Source organism: Drosophila takahashii, chromosome 3R (assembly GCF_030179915.1).
Source record: "Drosophila takahashii strain IR98-3 E-12201 chromosome 3R, DtakHiC1v2, whole genome shotgun sequence".
In the NCBI taxonomy this organism is placed as follows: Eukaryota; Metazoa; Arthropoda; class Insecta; order Diptera; family Drosophilidae; genus Drosophila; species Drosophila takahashii.
Window position 1 is genome coordinate 7,221,826 of NC_091681.1, and position 23,076 is coordinate 7,244,901.

The 23,076-nt window shown below is 35.7% G+C and overlaps 2 protein-coding genes across 2 annotated transcripts in view; one reads left to right on the forward strand and one right to left on the reverse strand.

The window, feature by feature from the left end:
- Positions 1 to 23,076, reverse strand: part of LOC108060248 (uncharacterized) — a 275,381-nt gene that overhangs the window by 193,430 nt on the left and 58,875 nt on the right. The window lies entirely within an intron of this gene.
- On the forward strand, positions 10,030 to 11,734 carry Mur82C (Mucin related 82C). The gene is made up of 2 exons (XM_044394778.2): positions 10,030 to 10,121; positions 10,189 to 11,734. Exons 1-2 carry the CDS (start codon positions 10,094 to 10,096, stop codon positions 11,601 to 11,603), a joined length of 1,443 nt encoding a protein of 480 aa, XP_044250713.2. The 5' UTR covers positions 10,030 to 10,093; the 3' UTR covers positions 11,604 to 11,734.

A 23,076-nucleotide genomic window follows, 5' to 3' on the forward strand; every position in this document is an offset into this window, starting at 1 on the left:
AAGAATCCTTGCGTCGGGGAACTTTTTGGAAAACGCAGTTTAACTTGGGAATTCGTAACAAATCCAAAAATATAGCATCCATCGAGGTAAATTTTTGATGCTGCATAGTGTTATTAGTCGGGACACCAACCCGAGTACAGCGTTCGCACTCCCTTAAGCTGAGTGACGGGTATTAGATAGTCGGGACACCAACCCGACTATAGCGTTCTCTCTTGTTTTTAATGGAATTTAGAAAAAAGTGGACAAAAACTTTTTTGGTGAAAATGGTACACGATTCTCACAGCTAAAATCTGGCTAGAGCCTGGCTTTTAATGTTTTCCCCAAAAGCTTTGTCACTAAAAAGGACTAAAAAAAAAAAATAAAACCAATTTTTTTAGTGAAAAAGTCCCAACCTACAGACCTCTCCCCTACCCTTGCAGGTATGCCTACTTAAAATGTTGTTTTTACAATGTCAAAAATCAAAACGCCTACTTTCTACGAAGTTACAATGGTTTTTCTATTATTTTTTTTGATTATTCCTATGGGAGCCATAAGATATAGTGCTCCGATCCGGCTCGTTCCGACATATGTACTACCTGCAATAGAAAGAAGACTTTAGGGAAAGTTTCATCGCGATAGCTAAAAACCGGGGGACTAGTTCGCATAGAAACGGAATCAAGAATATCACTATGGACGGCAGTCCATGTAGTGACGAAGCGCACCAGGAGAGTGTGCGAAGGCGACTACTATTATATATAGCCGCAAAATTGAAAATCTGCTGTGATAGTCCGATCGTAATGAGTAATACACCAATCGAAAGGTATTGCAAAAACCTAAAGGATTGCATACCAAGACTTTAAGAAAATCAATTGGCTTGGGAGAGAGAGCAGTGAAAGTGAAAAAGTGCAAATTTCGAAATTTGGAGCTGTTGGGGCCGGTGGGGATAAATGCCCCCTCGCAATGCTTTATTTGTGTTCCTATTGAAAATACCCGTCGAATGAGGGGTCATATGATAAAATCCGTTCAAAAGTTTTAGCCAAAATAAGATTTTCTACGTCTTCCCAAAATGAAAATTTAATTCTGTTTGTCAGTTTGTCCAAAACATGTTATTTAAGTTTTGAAAATTTGATATGACGATCATCACATCGATATAAAAAACTTTTGTTTTACCACTTTTGCAAAAAACTCGCTAGTTTAGAGGGAAAACAGCTATAAATAGCTAAAATTCGGAAAACCGTAACTTCTATACTACTAAAGCTACAGACTTGTGCTGCATCTCGTTTGAAAGATATTTTTAAATGCTATAAACGCTTTTTATTAGGAATTTGAGTAAATGTAATAGTTAAAAAGATATGAACAAAAGACAATTTTTTTTTTTAGCTTTTTTCACTTTCAACATATAGCCCTTGAGATTCCTTAAATTTTGGTATATAACACATTACTGTAAAAAGTCACGTTTTAAAGATATATTTATACGAAAATAGCCACTTTTGCCAGCTCGAACAACTAACGCTCCCTGAGTATTGAATTTTGTGTGAGGGTATCCGAACTGTATTTTAGGGTCATGGAATCAGTAAATTTGCACTTAAGAGTTCCATATAGGAATCTTTTGTTCTACGACTTTTGGAAAAAGCCTCTACTTTAGCGGGAAAAAGCTAAAAATAGCTTTATTTCGTTAGTTTGTAAGTTATACACTTCTAAAGGTACAGACATGTGCTATACCCCGTTAAAAAGGTATTTTGAAATACTTCAACGCCTTTTTAACTGAATTCGTTAAAATACAATACTTTAAAAATTGTGATTTATGACCAATTTAAATTTAAATGTTTATATTAGCACCTATGAGAGCAAAAGTAAACAAACAAAAACTTCTGACATCAAATAAAAACAACGTACAAAAGTTCTGATATCAACTTTTATGACGAAAAATGATTTTAGATGCGACTAAATAAGTACGCTACCTAAAATTTATTCATTCGGCACGCTACAACAGAAAACTTTCGTGTAGATATTAAATATTTGCTAAAGCGGGCCGAACGAGTAAATTTTAGGTAGCGTACTTATTTAGACGCATCTAAAATCATTTTTCGTCACAAAAGTTGATATCAGAACTTTTGTACGTTGAAGGTGCGATCGTCACTAGTTTTTTACCTCGTTTAGAGGTGTTTTTATTTGATATATACTTTATGTGGTCGGAAACGCCTCCTTCACTGCGTTGCAAACATCTGACTCAAATTATAATACCCTCTGCAAGAGTATAACAAAAGAGAACGCTATAGTCGGGTTGGTGTCCCGACTATCTAATAATGGAAACTCAGCTTAAGGGAGTGCGAGGTAGATGGATATATAAAATTTTTTGATTCCATACACTGAGAAAACTTGAGAACGAAAAAACCAAGAACGAATCTTCTTGATTTCAGTATTTTTGTCGTCTCACTTTTTTAGCACAAACGTTCTTGAAATCAAGAATAAAAGTATTCTTGATCTGGCTTTTTAAGAATACATCATTCTCGATTTCGTTTATCAAGCATGAACACTATTGAAATCGTCCCCAAGCAATCTTGAAATCGTTCTCAACTTCGTCTCAGAGATGAAAAAAAATAAGAGAGACATTCTCTCTGAAATTTTTCGGCAAGCTACCGAAGTTCACTTCGGCTCTCGTCAAATGCTCCTTTTTTTTCGGCCAGTGAAGCGGAGTAAGTGAAGGAGTGAAGCCAGTATGGTAGACGCTGAAGACACAAGTTTAAAAAACCTTCTAGAAGAACTAGATCTTTTGAATGCGCTGCCATTCCTCGAACGTAAGTATTAAATAATAACATTAGTGGTAAAATAATAACAATAATAGTGATAATAAGCTAATATATATGTGTGCTGTCGATGCTTGTGGAAGTGAATTTCTTAGAATATGTACTTACACGGTTATGAAAAAAAGTGACGCCACGCTAAATGCATATATGTATGTATACATATGTGTGCAGATGTGCACGTGCTAAGTTTTTATGTACATGTGTGTGTGCATTTTCTTTTATTGAAAAGGTTCTGTTTCAAAAAATAATATGAAAAATTACTTTAACTATATTTTTAGGCGCTGGAGTGAATTATGAATGCCTGGAGTTCATTGACAAGGAGAGAAGCTGTTCGCTTGGCGAATTACGCAAGTATGTACATTTATAATTAAACTTGTATTATTTATTGTTATTTAATTTATATACAAATCTTTGCAGTTTGGACGTACGCAGGAAGAGAAGCAACCATCCAAAAAGCAACCACCGCCGATAGGAATCTAATCTCCTAGAGGATTCCATCTTTTGTGAGAAAAATATAAATTTAGGAATATAATAACCATTTAAGATCGTACAAAATTGAAAATGCAAAAGGAAATTTTATTATAAATAAGCTTTTAGAATTAAGTACCGCACCCATACATTCATGATTACTTAATAATAATAAGACTATAAGTAATTTGTAATTATGTAATATCTATAATAATAAATAAAAAATGAATAAAATATAACGAAAGTGGATATATACATTTTTAATTTTTCTAAAAAAATTCCTTTTGGGATTAAGAGTGGAACATTCTTAAAATCGAGAACGCCTATTCTTGAAATCAAGAACGCCTATGCTTGAATCCAAGAATTTTTCTTCTTGAAACCAAGGATATGTTCTTCTTGGTAAGAGAGAAATTATTAAACCCGAGAACGATTTACTCTTGGAACCAAGAACGCCTATTCTTGAAACCGAGAACGCCTATGCTTGAATCCAAGAATTTTTCTTCTTGAATCCAAGAAGACTTATACTGAAATCAAGAATACTTATTTTCAAAAAAGTAGTCTCAAATCAAGAACACTCGTTCTTGATTTTAGTAAAACCGTTCTTGGCTCACTTTTGAGCACGGAAATACTGAAATCAAGAACGTTGAGAACGGTTTTTTTCTCGGTGTATAACTTTTTAATAAATGCACTATGGGCAAAAAATTCGAAAGTGATGCATTTTTACATTTTTATGTTCTTCAGTATTACATAAATGACCTTCTGTGGCTATTTACAATACTTAAAGGAACCTAAAATCCATTTTCAAAGAATTTTCGCTATTTTTTCCCTTAAGAAATTCGAAAGTTTGAAATAGGGTCACACGTTTACAAAAAGGGACGAAAAACTTTAAAGTTTTCACACCTCAATTTCTTTGGCCAACCAAAAAAGTTTAAATATGGATACAAAGAGTGAAGGATTGTTAAATAAATTATAAACACTGAATGTTTATTATATGGGCACATCCAAAAAAAAGTCCACCAAGCCAAAAACCTTGAAACTTGAATAAAACATATTTTCACATGATTTTGCCCCGATATTAGTTTCTAATTAGTTGGATACTGAGTTTAACTACAAATTTGGAGTATAGTTTGATTATTTTTATGACAAACCCCACCAATATACACAAAAATCAGTTTTAGGCTATTTTTTTGTTATTTTTGGACCTGTCTTCTGTTGTTAATTTATCCTATAGGAATGCTAATATGTGACATTTTTCTGTACCGAATGCTTCATTCACATGCTAAACTATTAAGTTAAAAGCAAAACATCCAGCAATTGAGAGATAGAGGTAAAGAAATCCGCTTTACAAAACAGTCGGAAAAAATGTCCCGAGCGACATGTCCCGAGCGAATGTGGTTGAAACTGCAAAAAAAACCCCAAAGAATTTTTGAATAAAACCAAAAGCATTTCACAGGGACATGTTTGAACAACATTCTAAAAAAATCGCATTCAAATATTCCATCAAAATTCGCTAATTTCTGGTGTTTTATGAACTTTCCCGAAATCCACTTCTATTTTTGTCCCGAGCGAATACGGCAGTTTTTTACCGATATCTTAAAAACTAAAAGTGGTACAAAATCAAGATTTTTACCAAAAATAGAGCTTGGGAAGAGTGAAAAGAAAAGCCCATAATTAAAATTAAAATCCATTGTTTTACAATTTTTTTTCAACTTTAAAGGTGTGCAAATGTCTCGAGCGACATTTTGGAAGTGCCCAAATGTGTTTTTTTGTCCATTTGTTTAATGTGTTGTCGCTTAGTTTTTAGATGACAAATAAGAAATGTATTTTTGCTTTCTGTGGCGTGTAACACTAGTTTACAGCCGAAATGCTCCCCAGCAATAGATGGCAAATTCTGTTAGATTTGGACCCCTAGATCACGAAAATAGCACTTAATTTTTTTTCGATGGCACAGTTTTTTTTTAAAGATTTTTTAAAGTTTGAAATGTTAAATTTCGGACTTTTTTCGAATTTCTTCTTATATCTCGGCAGATATCCACTCGGTTGGGCCAGTTTTAGTTTTATTTTAAAGTCAATAGATCAGAGCTTAACTTCGCCATACAGATCAATATGATTGGATAAGTAATGGCAGCGCAGCAGCTCGACAAAGATGAAAAATGTGTTTTTTGGTCTACTGTAATTCGGCTGTATATATCGTAAAAACTCGAAATAAATCCGTTGAAAAATCATAATGGGTACAAACTTAAAATTTACATCCTACCAAATAAAGCAAGCCGGATATGGCCCAAATCCATGAAAAACTGGATTTATGGTGGATTTTTAAAGTTCGGATTTTTCCACTTTTTTCGGTTGACAAAGTACAAATTTAAGATTTATCACAGGCGGCGACATGTAAACAAAAATAATTGGTGTTCGCAGCCGGGTCACTAAATAGCTAAATCAGATATTTAAAAGCTAGAAAATTATTAAAGTGAATTTAATTTTTTAATTAAGGTTACTTTTTTTTATAAGAATGAACTATCCAAATGAATAGTACTTAGTTAAAAATACTCACAGTCATAACGCAAGCAATTTTATATTTTTAAAGGAATTTTCAGAAATTAAATTTATTTTATAATTTTCTAGCTTTTAAATTTAGCTATTTTTTGACCCGGCTGCCGTCACCACTCATTTTTGTTTACATGTCGCCGCCTATGATAAATCTTAAATTTGGACTCTGTCAACCGAAAAAAGTGGAAAAATCCGAACTTTAAAAATCCACCATAAATCCAGTTTTCCATGGATTTGGGCCATATCCAGCTTGTTTTATTCGGTAGGATGTAAACTTTAAGTTTGTACCCATTATGATTTTTCAACGGATTTATTTCGAGTTTTTACGATATATACAGCCGACTTACAGACGACCAAAAAACACATTTTTCATCTTTGTCGAGCCTCTGCGCTGCCATTACTCATTCAATCGTATTGATCTGTATGGCAAAGTTAAGCTCTGATCTATTGACTTTAAAATAAAACTAAAACTGGCCCAACCGAGTGGATATCTGCCGAGATATAAGAAGAAATTCGAAAAAAGTCCGAAATTTAACATTTCGAACTTTAAAAAATCTTAAAAAAAAAACTGTGCCATCGAAAAAAAATTAAGTGCTATTTTTGTGATCTAGGGGTCCAGCACTAACAGAATTTGCCATCAATTGCTGGGGAGCACACCAAGAATATTATTTTGTAAACTAGTGTAAGTTGTGAGTATAGGAGAGTATAGGCAAGGTAAAAATAGGAAGTTATAAACAAAACAATTGCTAATCGAACCCTATCAATACTTTTTGCACGTTTTTGCACGTTTTACGTAAAACCTCCATGTTGTAGTTGCATTCGAGTTCTGTCACTACACATTGCTTAATGTTTGGATCGACAACAACCGGCAACAAACCGCTGCACAGGTGTAAGATTTTGCCAATCTAGCGGAACTTTTAGCAAAAGTTGAACTATTTTTGAGGTCGATGAGCTTTTAGCAGCACTTTTAGAAATGTTCAACTATTACGAAAACAGGCACAAAACAAAACAAATAATTTTTTTTTGGGAGATAACGGTTTTTAAAGCTGGACTTTAGAAATGCATGCAAAATTGCACTGGGAAGCGAGCAACAGTTGACAAAGTTTAGTCTTATCAATTGCATCGCGTGATCAGTGGGAGCAGCCAAAAGTTATTTTTCCCAGAAACTTTAGACAATTCTTAATCCACTTTTAAAAACAAACAAATTTTTTTGGGACCAAAATTTTTTTTTCTCATTTTTTGAAAAAAGTGCCAAAAAGTAAGTGTATTTTTTCATATTTCTGTTTTTTGGTGGAAAAAAACTTATATTATTCTATCGTATTCTATCCAACCAGAACATACATCATTCGCATGCATTCATTCTGATTCAGAATCTAAAATAAAATCTTGCCCATATTTTGCCCAAAGACCTTCTATTTAGAAATGAGTGAAATAAGCCGTGCTGCATTTTTCGAGGTTTGGTCGAAAAACATAAAAACCGCTCAGCGAGACGCTCTTGTAAAGCACGCAGTGATGGTGTTTGGTATGACATTGATCACTCCAAATTGAAATTACACATGAGTAAACTGTCTTTTGAGTTTCAAAACAGATTTGAGAAATCTAGGAGAGACAAGGCCAGGTTTTTGGCTCATAATGCAAGTTGGCTTCAGGTCACATTAAATGGCGAAGACTATCGCATTGATGTCATTGCTTCCACCTCAAGTACAAGAGGGAGGGCACAAAAAGCCTATTCTGAGTGTTGTCCTAAAACACAAAAAAAGAAAAGCCAAGAATTGTTGTCAACGATAGATGAGGATCAATTGCTATCAGCCGCAGAACAGGCTTTGCGGGCGGAAGGTAAACGGGATTCAGCTAAATTAATTAATGAATTACCAAATGCTCCCCCGTCCACGGGGACTATAATTAAGAAAGATAAATTATCTTCTAATAGCACTGCAAAACACCTTTCAGCGGATCAAGCCCTTGCCCTTCTGATAGAAATAGAAGTACAATACCACAAAAATTGTCTGTCCAAAATTATATCCATGTTATGATCTCGTTAAGGAGCCAAAAATGTTATGCTATCCTACTGGTATAAAAGTAAGAGAATCCTATGCTGAAATAAGTTTACAATCCCTTATTGATCATACCGTAAAACGGCTGATAAGTGCTCAAGAAGACATTTTTGAGTCACTGTCTCCACTAGACGATGTACACATGAAGTTTGAATTGTTACCATTTAATAAAAAAAAATCTTAAAAATATAAACCAAAGTTTTTTTGTTTTTGTTATCAGCTGCTCAGCTTATAACATCGAAGTTACAGCTAAAAACATGAGCATATAACCAAAATTCAACATTTTTCAAAAAAAAAAAAAAAAAATTTTACTACAAAAATTAAAAAAAAAATTTTTTAATTTGGGCAAAATTAAAACAAAAAATACGAAAATACTTAAAAATGTCGAACATTTTTTTTATATTTTATTTTGCGTTTTTATCTTAAAAAAAGCAGTTTTTTTTCAATTTTTAACGCCCTCAAAAGGGCCACGCCCATTTTTTTATGTCCAACATAATCGTTGGGCCTACTAGAATATTCACTCCAAATTTGAAGCCGATATCTTTAAAAATAGGACTCCTACTGATTTAAGTTCCCCTAGATTGGCAAAATCTTACACTGTGCGCTGTGATGGAATTTGTTTTGCAAACTATGAACGGAATCGAATTAAGCGATAGTCAGCACTCAATAGTCAAAAAAATATTAAGCAGATTGTTGCCTTTTGTAGTCGTAAGTTGCCAAAATGTCATAGAATAATAGACCGATTCAAGGAAAAACATTCCCTGCGGCTTTCGTCGAACATGAAAATTTCATTTTTGGAAAGGGCTTGCCAAGCGACAAACCTGGTCGCAAATGCCTAACTTCTAATGAGGCAGGACCACGATTAAAGCGTAAGGTGGCATCTCAATTGGCGAAAGAAAAAGAAAATTCGATGCCATTGCTTTTGCATGGTGCTTCTATTTGGCAAAAAATATCAAACAAGAAGATACTTCAGTTTTGTTGCGAAAGGCGTTAAATATGAAATATTCATTAACAAATACATTTTTTTTATATCCTTGCCTTTAAAAGTAAATATGCGGCGTTGGCGGTTGATGGAGACTTGGTCCAATTCAAAATTTAACAAAAACAGAAATTGTATTACAGTTACCAACACAAATAACATTTTCTTTAAATCCTTGCCTTCAAATGTTTATATGCGGCGTGGGCGTAGGATGAAAATGTGGTCCGATTCAAAAAACAACAAAAACCGAAATTACATCTTAGCCTTAAAAATATATAACAAAAATTTTAGATTTGTATCTTTAAAACTGGAGTTTATGCCTCAAAGACTGAATATTTGCCCATAGTGGAATGGTCCGATTTGAAAAATGCGTTCTACATTCGATAGGTATAAATATATACAACAAAATTGCATTTAAACTTCTCGAAAATCTTTGAAGGTGTGGGCGCCAGACGCATTTTAAAATCGTTAGTGGGCGATTGTGGGCATTAGAGGGGGCGTTAGAGGTGGCGTTAGAGGGGGCGTGGCGCTCGGCTGAAATAAACATGCGCTGCGTAGGAAGCCCAAGAACATGTGTGGGAAATCTCAACCTTCTATATAAGCTATAGCTTTTGTAGTTTCCGAGATCTCATATTAAAAAAAATATAAAAATATATTATTATATATGGCTCATTCCACGTGAAACGTGACAGGCCAATTTGGGTCAAATCTCAGAATCAATCGAAACTTTTTTTTTCGATAGAGGATTGAAATATAAGGATCGGTTTTTATTTTTTTTTTTTAACTCTTACCGTTTATTTTAAAAAAATTATTTTCTAATTAAGCTCCGATTTTTCAGTTATGCATCACTTGAGACTCGTTTGAGTTATTTCAATATTTGGTATGCAACTTTGTGGGATATGTTCATGTCTTTCAGAAAAAAAATTTAAAAAATTTTTAATTTTAAAATTAAGTATTTTTTAAGAGAATTTAAATTTAAAAAAATTCTGTACGCCGGAATACACGCGGCTTCCGAATAAAAAAATTATCCTCATATTGCTTCATCAATTCTTCACGAAGTGGTGAAATAAAATTTTTGTATTTGCAAGACCTACTAGTAAAGACAACGATTTTAGTTTAGCAACTTTGCATCAAGCAACAACAGCGCAACGTATGCACCGTATCCAAGCGCTTTAGTAAGAGCTTCACCGAAGAGAATCAATATATGTCGTTTTTAAATTTAGCTGTTAAACTTATTATTTAAAACTCCACTTTTAACTATGATGCTCTGCGCTGTGCTCTTCAGTGGTATGTTAGATACAGTTCTGATGTATAACTCATTATTGCAATACCTCCAATTACACTGCTTAAAAAGGACTCTTAATGTGGACGCTTCTGTTCGCCGTCATGGGATTACTTGCGAGCGGTGAACGTAGGCTAAAATTCCGTATCTTCCATGAAGTGGCGGTTCAGGCACACAACAAAAGCGTTGATCCGATCTCAGTCGCCCAGTTGGCGGAGGCGAAAAAAAGGATAGTGGAGGCCGAGCGGAGTCCGCAGATGGTGCCCATGAACCGCCTCCAAACTAATCTTTTGGAGATCTGTGATTTGATCAAGAGAGATCCCTGTGAGATCTGGCAGCCGGACAGTTGCCCCTCCTGGAGGCCAGGATGCTACAACCGTCCACCGGCGAAAATTTGCCCTCCCTGGGTACCAAGCTGCAAAGTACCCATTCCGCCAAAGATGTGTTGGTATAAGCCGGGCCAGCCATGTCCACCGCCTTTAGGGGCCTATTGCCACGGAAGTGGTTGGTGTCAGCCAGGCAGCAAATGCCCTATTGAGACGACGTCACCTACAGAAACGTCAGCAATATCGAAAACACAAACTGCAATAAGTTTGAGTACAACTACTCAATTAAGGATACCTTCCACAATAACAGGCCCACCAATCAAAACAACTGCAGTGTCAAAATGGACTTCAAAAACTTCAAGTACAAAACCTTCAGTAAAACCAGCATCCACTGCCGGGTCAGAAATCAAAACGTCTACAATGTCAAAATGGAGTCCAAAAACTTCAAGTATGAACCCTTCACTAAAACCAGCATCCACAATGTCAAAATGGCGTACTTCATCCGAGCCGGGTGAATGCGGAAGACCAGGAGCTCCAGGTGGACCTTATGGTCCAGGCGGTCCAATGGGTCCCGGTGGACCTGGCGGTCCGGCGGGGCCTGGCGGACCGGGCGGACCTGGTGGACCGGGCGGACCGGGCATGCCTTGGGGTCCTGGAGGACCTGGAGGCCCTGGTGGTCCAAACGGACCAGGAGGTCCTGGAGGCCCTGGAGGACCCGGGGGGCCGGGAGGACCAGGAGGACCTTGCGGGGCGGGATGTGAAAAGATCACAGGAAAAAAAACGACTCGGAAGCGAAAGTGTTGTAGAAAAGCTAAGCGTGCATTCCATCGATCAGCAATACATGTAAATAAGCCTCGTAAAGCTCACATACCAATTGGACCAACGGGAAAAGAGTCTTTTACCAAGCGTTTCTTAAATGGCTTTGGTGAAATCGAAAAACATAATCGCAAAAATGACAACTTACTGATAAAACCAATGATGTCGGCTAGCCCCAATCGCAACGATAAGCTTTGGAGATCTGTTCGTAAGAATGTATCCATTATTAAATCAAGATCAAACGACATAAGTAAGGATCTGCAATTATTCAGAAGCTCAGATAACTGCATTGTTGCACATGTCCTAAAAATGTTCAACGAGGAAGAAAAAAAAAAAAAAAATTAAAACGAAGCCAAAGATTTGTAAAATAAATCTAGTTAGTTTGTCCAAACTTAAACTAAGGTCGCAAATGAACTATGACATATATGTACTTCTGCCCATATTAATCATAAATAATAACCGACTTACCTTTGAAATGTCTCAATCACCTAAGTTGAAGTGATAACGGTTATAGGGTTCTGCTCTAGAAAAGGGGACTCACCCCTGAAATTTGCGAAAAGATTATTCTCGATGGACCGTGGTTTCTTAAAATAATATCCCGACGGTCACCCATGGTTCTCTTGAACTTTAATTTCAAAGCTGCGTATTTTTCCATAAAAAACAAGAATGCTTTTAAATTATTTTTAGTAATGTAATTGAATATTTTGAGTTCCTATAACATTAATTTATTATACCCTTGCAGAGGATTTTATAATTTATAAGGAGACGTTTCCGACCACATAATGTATATATATTCTTGATCAGCATCAATAGCCGAGTCTATCTAGCCATGTCCGTCTGTCCGTTTCTATGCAAACTATTCTCCCACTTTTAAAGCTATCGCAATGAAACTTTCCAAAAAGTCTTCTTTTTATTGCAGGTAGTACATATGTCCCATCCGGCTCCCATAGGAATAATCAAAACAATAATTGAAAAAACATTGTAACTTTCTAGAAAGTAGGCGTTTTGATTTTTGACATTGTAAAAACAACATTTTAAGTACGCATACCTGCAAGGGTATATAAACTTCGGCTTGCCGAAGTAAACTTCCTTTCTTGTTTTTTTTTAAATGAGTTCCAATAAGCCTAATTAAGTTTTTAAATAAGTTGTATTTATTAAATCTTTCTAAGTGTTAAATTAAAAAAGACTAGCTCACAATATACTCAATGTATTCTATTTATTTATTCGGCAAAATTAAAGGGTGCCATTAGATTAGTAAACATATATCACCCAAATTGTCTAAGGGCAACTCGAGATATAAATAAAAACATGAAACTTTACCTTAAAAACGAAAAAGAGACTGCTTTCAAAGCTTAAATTCCATTATTTCTTCATAACTTTTTAACGAATGGTCCGATTCGAACAATTTCTTCTACATTCGATAGGCAAAAATAACTCAACACACACACACATAATTTGATTGATAAAATTGACCTATACGGATGGTTACGTAACTATGAAAAATAGTTACGTGTATTTTGTTTTTGCTTTGGGTGTGTGTCTTTGCTAATTGTGTGTATTTGTTGTTGTGAAAGTAACTATTTAGTTGGTAGAATTGACCGTTTTTGTGGTTGGGGACCGCTTGACAATTATATTGGTTAATTTTACCAAGTTTTTTTATGTGTAATTTATCAAATAAAAATACCTCTTAACGAGGTAAAAAACTAGTGACGATCAACAAACAAAAGTTCTGATATCAACATTTGTAACGAAAAATTATTACAAAATTTTCTCATTCGGCCCGTCCCACAGTGGGGCGAAAAAGCCAAAAGTCTGCCTTAAATCAGAGGTAAAAAAAACATCATAAGGGGAATTTTTTTAGTAAAAATTTTTTGGTTTATGAAATTTGTAAGAAAAACGAGGACGGCAGCTAACTTCGGCAAGCCGAAGTTTTAATACACTTGCAGATTTTACGAATGAAAACTTGACTAGAATAGCAACATGAATTAATAAACAACAAAATATTTTATAATTGAAAAAAATTTTTTTAATTTTTCACCCTATTGTTCCTATGGGAGCTATAGGATATAGACGCCCGATCGGCACGCGCTTTTACCCTTATCAAGGTATGCATAAAATAATAAGATTTGGAAAGTTTCATGTCAATAGCTTATATTGTTGTTTTTTTAAGAAAACAAATTTAAAAAAAACTCTTTATAGGTTCTTAGTTTCCCAATATTTTGTATACCCTTGCAGAGGGTATTATAATTTTGGTCAGAAGTTTGTAATGCAGTGAAGGAGACGTTTCCGACCCCATAAAGTATATATATTCCTGATCAGGATCAATAGGGGAGTCGATATAGCCATGTCTGTCTGTCCGTCTGTCCGTCTGTCCGTCTGTATGTCTGTTTCAATACCGTCCTCGTTATACCCTTGCAGAGGGTATTATGATTTCAGTCAGAAGTTTGCAACGCAATGAAGGAGACGTTTCCGACCCCATAAAGTATATATATTCTTGATCAGCATCACTAGACGAGTCGATCTAGCCATGTCCGTCTGTCCGTCTGTCCGTCCGTCCGTCCGTCTGTCCGTCCGTTTCTACGCAAACTAGTCTCTCAGTTTTGAAGCTATCGGGATGAAACTTTCGTAAAAGTCGTCTTTCTATTGCAGGTAGTATATATGTCGGAACCAACCGGATCGGACAACTATATCTTATAGCTCCCATAGGAAGGATCAAAAAATAAAAACGTAAAAAAATTCTAGCTCCGGTGTTTTTTGAAATTTTACCTTCTACTCTTGGGAATTTCGGTTTTTTTTGTTTTTTAAATCGGATCACTATATCATATAGCTGCCATAGGAACGGTCGAAAAATTAAATGGAAATTAATGGGAAAAAAATTATATCTTTGTTGGTTTTTATTACATTTCCTTCTACTCTGGGATATGACTATTTTGAAATATTTCCGAATTTCGATTTTAATTTTTTTTTATATATTTCTGAATTTCGGTTTTTTTGTTTTTTAAATCGGATCACTATATCATATAGCTGCCATAGGAACGGTCGAAAAATTAAATGGAAATTAATGGGAAAAAAATTATATCTTTGTTGGTTTTTATTACATTTCCTTCTACTCTGGGATATGACTATTTTGAAATATTTCCGAATTTCGATTTTAATTTTTAAAAGATCGAACTACTATATCATATAGCTGTGATAGAAACGATCGAAAAATTAATGTGAAATAATAAGAAATTTAACATTTTTGCGATTTGTAAATTAAAAGAATGATCTGCAAGGGTATAATAGCTTCGGCTTGCCGAAGCTAGCTTCCTTTCTTGTTTTTAATTTAATTTGCTTTTTGAAAAAAAAATTATTCAAATCGATCAACTATATCTTATAGCTGCCATATAAAATCTAATTACAAAGGGGAAAATCTCGGTTCTATTTTAATATTGTTTCATATAAATTGGGATTTAGGGCCGGTTTCTCGAGTGTCGGCTAACATTTCTCGAACAGATAAAGTCCCTGCTAAGGCATTTTGGCTTTCTCGAGCATAAATGTGAGAGCTAACTTTGACAGGGACTCGGAGTCCCTGTTAAGCGTTTTCGACTCGATAGAATGACAGCTGATTTCCCAAAGCCAACTATGAAGAAGAAACGAAATCACAGCTGACTTTTACTTTAAATTATACCCAAACAGCTGATGAAATAATCGAAGCATGCCATTTTTTGCGCTTCACAGCACAATTCTGTGCGTTAACAGCACTCTGTAATTGTTTCTCGTTCAGATAAATTAAAGCAGTCGAGAAAGCGGATTTGCTTTTACGAACAGTTTATCTGGTATTTAAGTTTTTCGGACAGATAGCTATCAGGGACTTTGACAGGGACTCGAGAAACCGGCCCTAAGTCATTATTTATCATTTTACCTCAATGCTTACTTTTTTTTAAATTGGTCGATGATATCTTATATATGAGTGATTCTTTGTGAAACGTATCGAGATTTTCTTAATGGCCTCAAAACGATATCTCATTTTTATCACGATATTACACCATTAAAATTGCATTTTTAAAAAAGTAAAAAAAAAATCTATTTGACAGAAACGAAGATATGGCGATGCTTTGTTTTTGTTTATTTTATTTATAACTGTAAATTACGTGGGGTAAAAAATAAATAAATATGCTCAAAATAAATAAATATGCTCAAAAATTATTATTTTTGCCAAGCTTTCAGATAAAAATAACACCCATAATGGTTCCAGTGCAAAGTATGGTCCAAACTTAAAAAAAATAATTTCAATCGCGGTTTTCTGCAAATCGGCATTTTTAATCTTTATAAAAAAAATTGTAAATGTATATACTTAATCCTTGTTGGCCACTGAAAGTTTCGACATGGGACATGGGAATAAAACAATAAAAAATAAAGCAGTCTTTCCATGTTAAACATTTTTAATAATGTTGTAACGAACTGTTTTTAACCGTTCTGATCGCTACGAAAACTTTGCGACTAGCTGAGATATATATTCGTCCCACCTAATTTATATTGTGTGACCGCCCGAACATTCTACTATTTTTTCATAAATATTAAAAATGCCGATTTGCAGAAAACCGCGATTGAAAATATTTTTTTTAAGTTTGGACCATACTTTTCAGGTAGTATTTAAGTCGGAACCGACCGGATCGGACAACTATATCTTATAGCTCCCATAGGATAATCGGAAAAAAAAACGGTAAAAAAATTCTATCTTCGGTGTTTTTTGAAATATTACCTTCTACTCTTGGGAATATTATTTTTTATATATTTCTGAATTTCGAATACAATTTTTAAAAAATCGGATCACTATATCACATGGCCGCCATAGGAACGGTCGAAAAATTAAATGGAAATAAATAGGAAAAAAATTTATATCTTTGTTGATCTTTATTACATTTTTTTCTTCATTGGGATATAACATTTCTTCAACATTTCAAAATTTCTTGTTATTTTATAGTCTTTGGTCTGACGGATCTAGAAAACGTTTCCACTATTGCAATCTTTTGACTAAAATCATAATATTCTCTGCAGGGTTATAAAAATCGTACCGAGCATTATTCTTCGATTTGCCCTCTGCAATAGTATAATTAGTTCTCAATACTCCTGCGGAAAGTCTTATCTTGTGTTTGGCATTTACATGTTTTTTTTAGGGAAGTTTATTAATTTTAAAATTAAATGAAATTGCACAGAATTGGAACAGGCATCACTAGGAAGGTACCAGTTGATCCCTTTAAGCCCTATTTAATGAAAGGGATAAATGGGAGTGCAATCCAACCAAAATGAAAAACCTTTCAGTCCAACGAGGGAACGAAAGTTAAAGTATTTGCAACGACAAAATTGCTTTTAATTTTATGGGATTGTATGAGAAGTGTAATAAACTGCAAACTTGTAGTGGACAACCCCTACTTAAGGTGGGTGGTAAAACGGCTTTTATGGGACAAAAATGGGTAGGATGGGAGCAAATAATAAACAACAACAGCAACATTAATAAACAACATTGACGGTCCAACGGTGGCTATATTGTTTTTCGTTTCTATAAATAAACATTTTAAAATTTTTCAAGGATGCAGGACATAAAAATGGACAGTGCGGGTGAGTTGTGTATGGAAAAAAAGCTTTCATTTAATTTCAAAGTTGAAATTTCTTACGTAAAGGCGGCTGCTCATTTTTGCGACCGCCTCATTACTTTTTGACACTCTTTTCCTAACTTTTCCTGTGTATACGCTTACTTTTATTTTATGTATTTCTGTTTTCTTTTATGACCATTTTTCCTTTTTCCTGCTTTTGTTCTGTTATTGAGTTTATATCGCTGGCGTCCTTTCTTAAGGGCATTATAATTAGGGTATTCCCCCATATAGACTCCCCATGAAGGGTATTACGTATGGGTTATTTTTGGTTGAAGGCTTTTGCCGTCGATGGTGCGTATACGCAATGTCGTACACTCATACGCATTGGACGCGTCAGTCGCCTGGCATCATCATCCTTGGAAATTTATAACCACTTGTTTTCCCGCTTATTTACATACATATTGACACAGGCCAAACGGCAGTTAGTGCGGTATCTGTGTGCGACTGTGAGCGTGTGTGGGGCATCCTTAATACGCATACATATGCATTGGGCCGTGACTTGAGGTCGTAGTATGGCGGCAGAATCGTCGACGTTTTCTTCACCGAACTAACAATGTGCGGAGTGGATTGGGGAGGATGCGGAGTGGAACAGGGGCTCTTAGGACAAACACTCAGAGACACCCACAGCCACGTTCAAATATCAGAAGGGCCTTTAGGTGTCTGGTCTCTGTGTTTGCGTTATTTATCATATGCTCTGGGTTATGAACGACTTCAGTTAGTCCTACACTGAAACACGATACAAACTATACAGATCCTTCTTTTTGAATATTCATACAACGAGAAATACGAATTGATTTCAAACATTAGTTTATTGGCGTTTTATTATTATAATGGGTAATCAATTTGTTGTGTATGCTGGGATAAAATGAATCTTAATTAATTAACAGGGTTGAAAAAATTAAAATATTTTTTAAAATTTAACATTATGAAATTAAGTATTGTTATTAAATTTTTTAAATTTAAATTTAAATACATGTACATATATACCAATTTTTGTAACATTTGAATTAAAAGATCCTACATATTGCGCTGTTTTTAATTTCTGTGTAAAAACATATTTTATTCTAGTCTGAACAACTGATGCGCCGTCTTAATATACCCCTAACAAGATTTGATAAATTTTCAGGCAATTCCTTTTGGCTATATATATAAGCCTGCCCCACCATGCTTCTTTGTTTACTATTTTTGTTTTTCCTATTAGTTGCAGGAAATTTATATGAACCATGGCCGTGTTGTCAGTGAGTGTAATAACTCAATTATGTGGTTACTCTGTATACAGTGACAAGAGTTACAACTCTCTATCTATCTCCTGGGGCTTCCTTTGTTCTGAGTGTTTTATCTTTTGTGTGTCCCATCAGAGGACCCAGGGCTCGGATCCAAATACCCAAGTATTTACTAAGCTCATTTACATTAAATTACTTTTTTTTTACCCTTGTAGATGGTATAACGATTTCACTCAGAAGTTTGTAAAGCATTAATAACACTATGCAGCATCAAAAATTTACCTCGATGGATGCTATATTTTTGGATTCGTTACGAATTCCCAAGTTAAACTGCGTTTTCCAAAAAGTTCCCCGACGCAAGGATTCTTAGCAAAAGGACCTCAAAGTTCGAAAAATGGTGAAATTGGCCAACTTTCCAGTGCTCTCAGAGGCAAATGGATGCAAGGTTTGATTCGATGTTAAAGTTTTTTAAAAGATACACTCTTTATCTTTCAAACCCCATACTTAGAATAATTTTAGGATTTTTTTTAAGGCAGAAATAAATTTCAAAAAACATAGTCAAAAAACTAAAAAACTTACAGCTGCGGTAAAAATAGTAGTAGTGTTGCCGCCCTGTGTTTTTAAAAGTTTTTTTGTTGTCACTTTTCTTATCCAATTAGTCTATTAGTACAATTATAATCAATACAATATTACCAGGAGAAGATAAATTACAACAACAAACCTTTAAAAACACAGGGCGGCAACACTACTACTATTTTGACCGCAGCTGTATGCTTTTATGTTTTTTGACTATGTTTTCTAAAATTTGTTTCTCCTTTAATAAAAATCCTAAAATTATTCTAAATATGGGGTTTGAAAGATAAAGGGTGTATCCTTTAAAAAACTTTAACATCGAATCAAACAATGCATCCGTTTGTCTCTGAGAGCTCTGGAAAGTTGTCCAATTTCAGCAGTCTTCGAACTTTGAGGTCCTTTTGCTAAGAATCCTTGCGTCGGGGAACTTTTTAGAAAACGCAGTTTAACTTGGGAATTCGTAACGCATCCAAAAATATAGCATCCATCGAGGTAAATTTAAAAAGCACTAAAAATGCTGCACAGTGTAATAGGAATACATATTCTTGATCAGCACAAACAGCCAAGTCCATCTAGCCAAGTCTGTCTGTCAGTTTTAGCTATCGCGATGAAACTTTCCCAAAAGTCCTCACAGAGCCACGCATAGGCCAATATGGCCCTTAGTTGTCCGGTTGATGCGCATGGACCTTGAGATAAGTTCAGAGGTTTTTATGTCCATAAGGATCGAGGTGTTTTTGGCGAAGGCAAGTAGTTCTCCTGGTTCTCTGCTGGAGGGGTCTCCTAATGATGCCAGTACTAGAGCACCGAGGTATGTTCTTCTCGCTCTTAAGAGAGCCGGGCAGTTGCAAATAAGATGTTCCAGGGTTTCGATACCCCCCGATTCATCACATTTCCTGCAGGTGCGGCTGTTGGGTATTCCGAGTGTGGTTGCGTGTGATGCGACCAGACAGTGAACCGTAAGGATTCCCACTAACAGTTTGCAGTCTTTCTGTGGTAGACGCAGTACATACTAGCTTAGTTTGTCGTTGCGCTCTTTGCACATAGTTCTTGAGATTCGACAAGTCTTGGTATTCCTCCACCTGCTTTTTGCTCGCGTGTCCGCCTGTTTCTGCAGGGCGCATTGGAGCGTTCGAAGGGAAACATGCACGTTCTCCGTTCCGTCGTTCGCCAGCTCTACGCCCTCCTTTGCAAGAACGTCAGCTGTCTCGTTGCCATCGATGCCTTGGTGACTGGGAACCCAATAGATGCACACTGACTTTGTCGTGCTAAGGTTGTCTAATGCCTCCCTGCTCGCCATCACATTTTTGGAACTGACTGTTAATAATAAGGTCCGTCCTGTCCGCATTGATACTGAGTCATTTCCTTGGTCGCCTGTAACATGGCGGGAAGTATTCCATCTAGTCCTGGTGCCTTGTAGCCCGCAAAGGAGTCTATGGCCCAGATGATTTTCGTAGTTATTATCAGGGCGTTCTTCGCCAGTTGCTATGTCTTGGTGCGGGTGCATGTAAGAACGCCCGGTGTCATAAGGCCGCGGGCGCTATGACACACTCAAAAGTGACATAACGCCCGCAGACGCTATGTCACTTTTTTTGTGGGCCTTATGACACAGAGGAAAGTATCATAACCCCCCAAGGAAAATATATTGACCTATTACTTTAGTAACATAGAGGCAATATAGTAATCAGTTGTATAGAATAATATATCAATGAGTAATGAGTAAGATGCGCGGGCTGAAAAAAATTGAGAGAACGCTATAGTCGGGTTGGTGTCCCTACTATCTAATACCCGTCACTCAGCTAAAGGGAGTGCGAGGGAGATAGATATATTAACAATTTTGATTGCGTATAACTTTTTAATGAATGCTCCGATATGAAAAATGTCTTCTACATTTCGTTAGGTATAAATATACACAACAAAATTGCATTTATACTTCTCGGAAATCTTTAAAGATGTAAGCGAAGGACACATTTTAAAATCGTTGGTGGGCGATTGTGGGCGTAGAGGGGGCGTGGCGCTCGGCTGAAATAAACTTGCGCTGCGTAAAAATATGTGTGGAAAATCTTAACCTTCTAGCTTTTGTAGTTTCCGAGATCTCAGCGTTCATACAGACAGGCAGACGGACAGACGGACATGGCTAGATAGACTCGGCTAGTGACCCTGATCAAGAATAGATATACTTTATGGGGTCGGAAACGCTTTCTTCTCCCTATTACATACTTTTGCACGAATACAATATTCCCTTTTACTCTACGAGTAACGGGTATAAAAAGCATTAATTTTGTTGCACAGTGTTTCAAATTCTTTCTTGATTGTAACTATTTTCGAGGCAGCGTAACCATGCACTATGGGGCATTTGACCTGTTTTTTTGGCATAAATGTGTTTTTTACAAGTATTTTTGAAACATTATTGGAAACGAATTAAGAATAGATCAAAATGAAATGTTACATACCGCAAATGTTAAGTTAACAGTCCAATGTTAAAATAACAGCTGTTAAAGTCAGGCGCAGCAAGCGAACACAACGTGTTCATACTTTGCTTGATTTTGCAGGGCATATACATATAAATTAATATCTTTTCAACGACAAGACGTAGAACCATAAAATTTGAAATGGATATTCATTAAAACTGTCTTTACTTTATGTTAATACTACTGTGATGCTTATTTCGTGAGTGTATTTGTAGCAATGGCTTAATATACCAAGTAGTCTCTCTTAAAGGTTTGGAAAAAGAAAGTTCAACTTTGGATAGAGATTAGAAAAAATGTTGAAGTTTTTTGAGCCTGTGGGTTGAATCATTTTAAAGGGGGGTCAATTCTCGATTTGGGACATCCAGTCTTAATGTGCACTTTTTGCGACTTTAAGAGAAATTCCATTTTTACGGCACTGCCAAAAATGGTCAAATTAACACTTTATTTGTCTTCTTCTTATTTTGTAAGATGGAATGTTAAATAAATTTAATGCAAAAGTCTTTGCTATGACATTATATTTGATTTGAAAACATTCCGCGTCTTATTTTCATGGAAAATATTTTTTTACAAGGCAAATCCAGTATTTGGCATACAAAAATGTCGGATTTTACCGGAAAAAGTCAATATCTCTTCAAAGAAAAAAGTTTTCAAAAAAATGTTTTTGTGTTTGTTTAAATTGAATTTTTCATTATTAGAAACCATGAAAGAACAATATTTTTTTGGAGGATTAAAAAAAATTTTTTTTGTTTTCTTAATAAATTTTATATAGTGTTTAATTTTTGCTCAAAAAGATGTATTTAATTATTATAAACATATTTCAAAAAACCAAACTCAAAAAAGTTGCTTTGTTTTGATATGATTAATTAATGCCAAAAAAACAGGTCAAATGCCCCATAGTGCCATGGTCTACCCAGGCAAACCCTAGAGTTTATCAAATGCATGACCTCTTTGATTCCTCTCATTTCGATTTAAATTGCTGCTGCTTCACCGAAAAGTTTGGCGCTTTAAGTGCGGCTAACCGAGCTGTCGCTGCCGGTGGAAACGTTTGCCCCTTGATTGCGGTCGGAGGAGGCTGGTGGGGGCTTACTGCTCGGTTCTGGCTAAGTTTGGGTGAGAGTCGAGGTCTTGGGTTTGCAATTGGACTGTTTAACTATCCAGCTCGAGGTGGTGGTTAATGGAAAGAAAACATCGTTTTCATTCCATGCTCGTCTTTGCTTTTAAAAAAGTGGTTTAAGGAAAGTCAGCGACAACCCTTGACAAAACCCTGAATGAGAGAAGGTATTTGATTCAAGTCGGACACAAATGAGTTCTAAGGGCCGGTTTCTCGAGTCCCTGTCAAAGTCCCTGATAGCTATCTGTTCGAAAAACTTAAATACCAGATAAACTGTTCGTAAAAGCAAATCCGCTTTCTCGACTGCTTTAATTTATCTGAACGAGAAACAATTACAGAGTGCTGTTAACGCACAGAATTGTGCTGTGAAGCGCAAAAAATGGCGTGCTTCGTTTATTTCATCAGCTGTTTGGGTATAATTCAAAGGAAAAGTCAGCTGTGATTTTGTTTTTTCTTCATAGTTGGCTTTGGAAAATCAGCTGTCATTCTATCGAGCCGAAAACGCTTAACAGGGACTCCGAGTCCCTGTCAAAGTTAGCTCTCACATTGGTGCTCGAGAAAGCCAAAATGCTTTAGCAGGGACTTTATCTGTTCGAGAAATGTTAGCCGGCACTCGAGAAACCGGCCCTAAGGCCTAAATGTGTTCGTTAACAGCGTTTAAGGGAGTTTATGGGCGTTAGAGTGGGAGCTTACGTTTAACAGAAAATAAGGGCAATCTTCACACTCCTAGAAATTTTTACCTAAATACTAGAAAAGTCGTCCTAAAACCGAGGTCGCCCTAAAACTACGGAAAATTTTCTTATTATA

Coding starts and splice junctions, on each gene's coding strand:
- Mur82C (XM_044394778.2), top strand. CDS start 10,094: ATGATGCTCTGCGCTGTGCTCTTCAGTG. Junction 10,122..10,188: donor CTGCGCTGTGCTCTTCAGTG/GTATGTTAGATA, acceptor CTGCTTAAAAAG/GACTCTTAATGTGGACGCTT.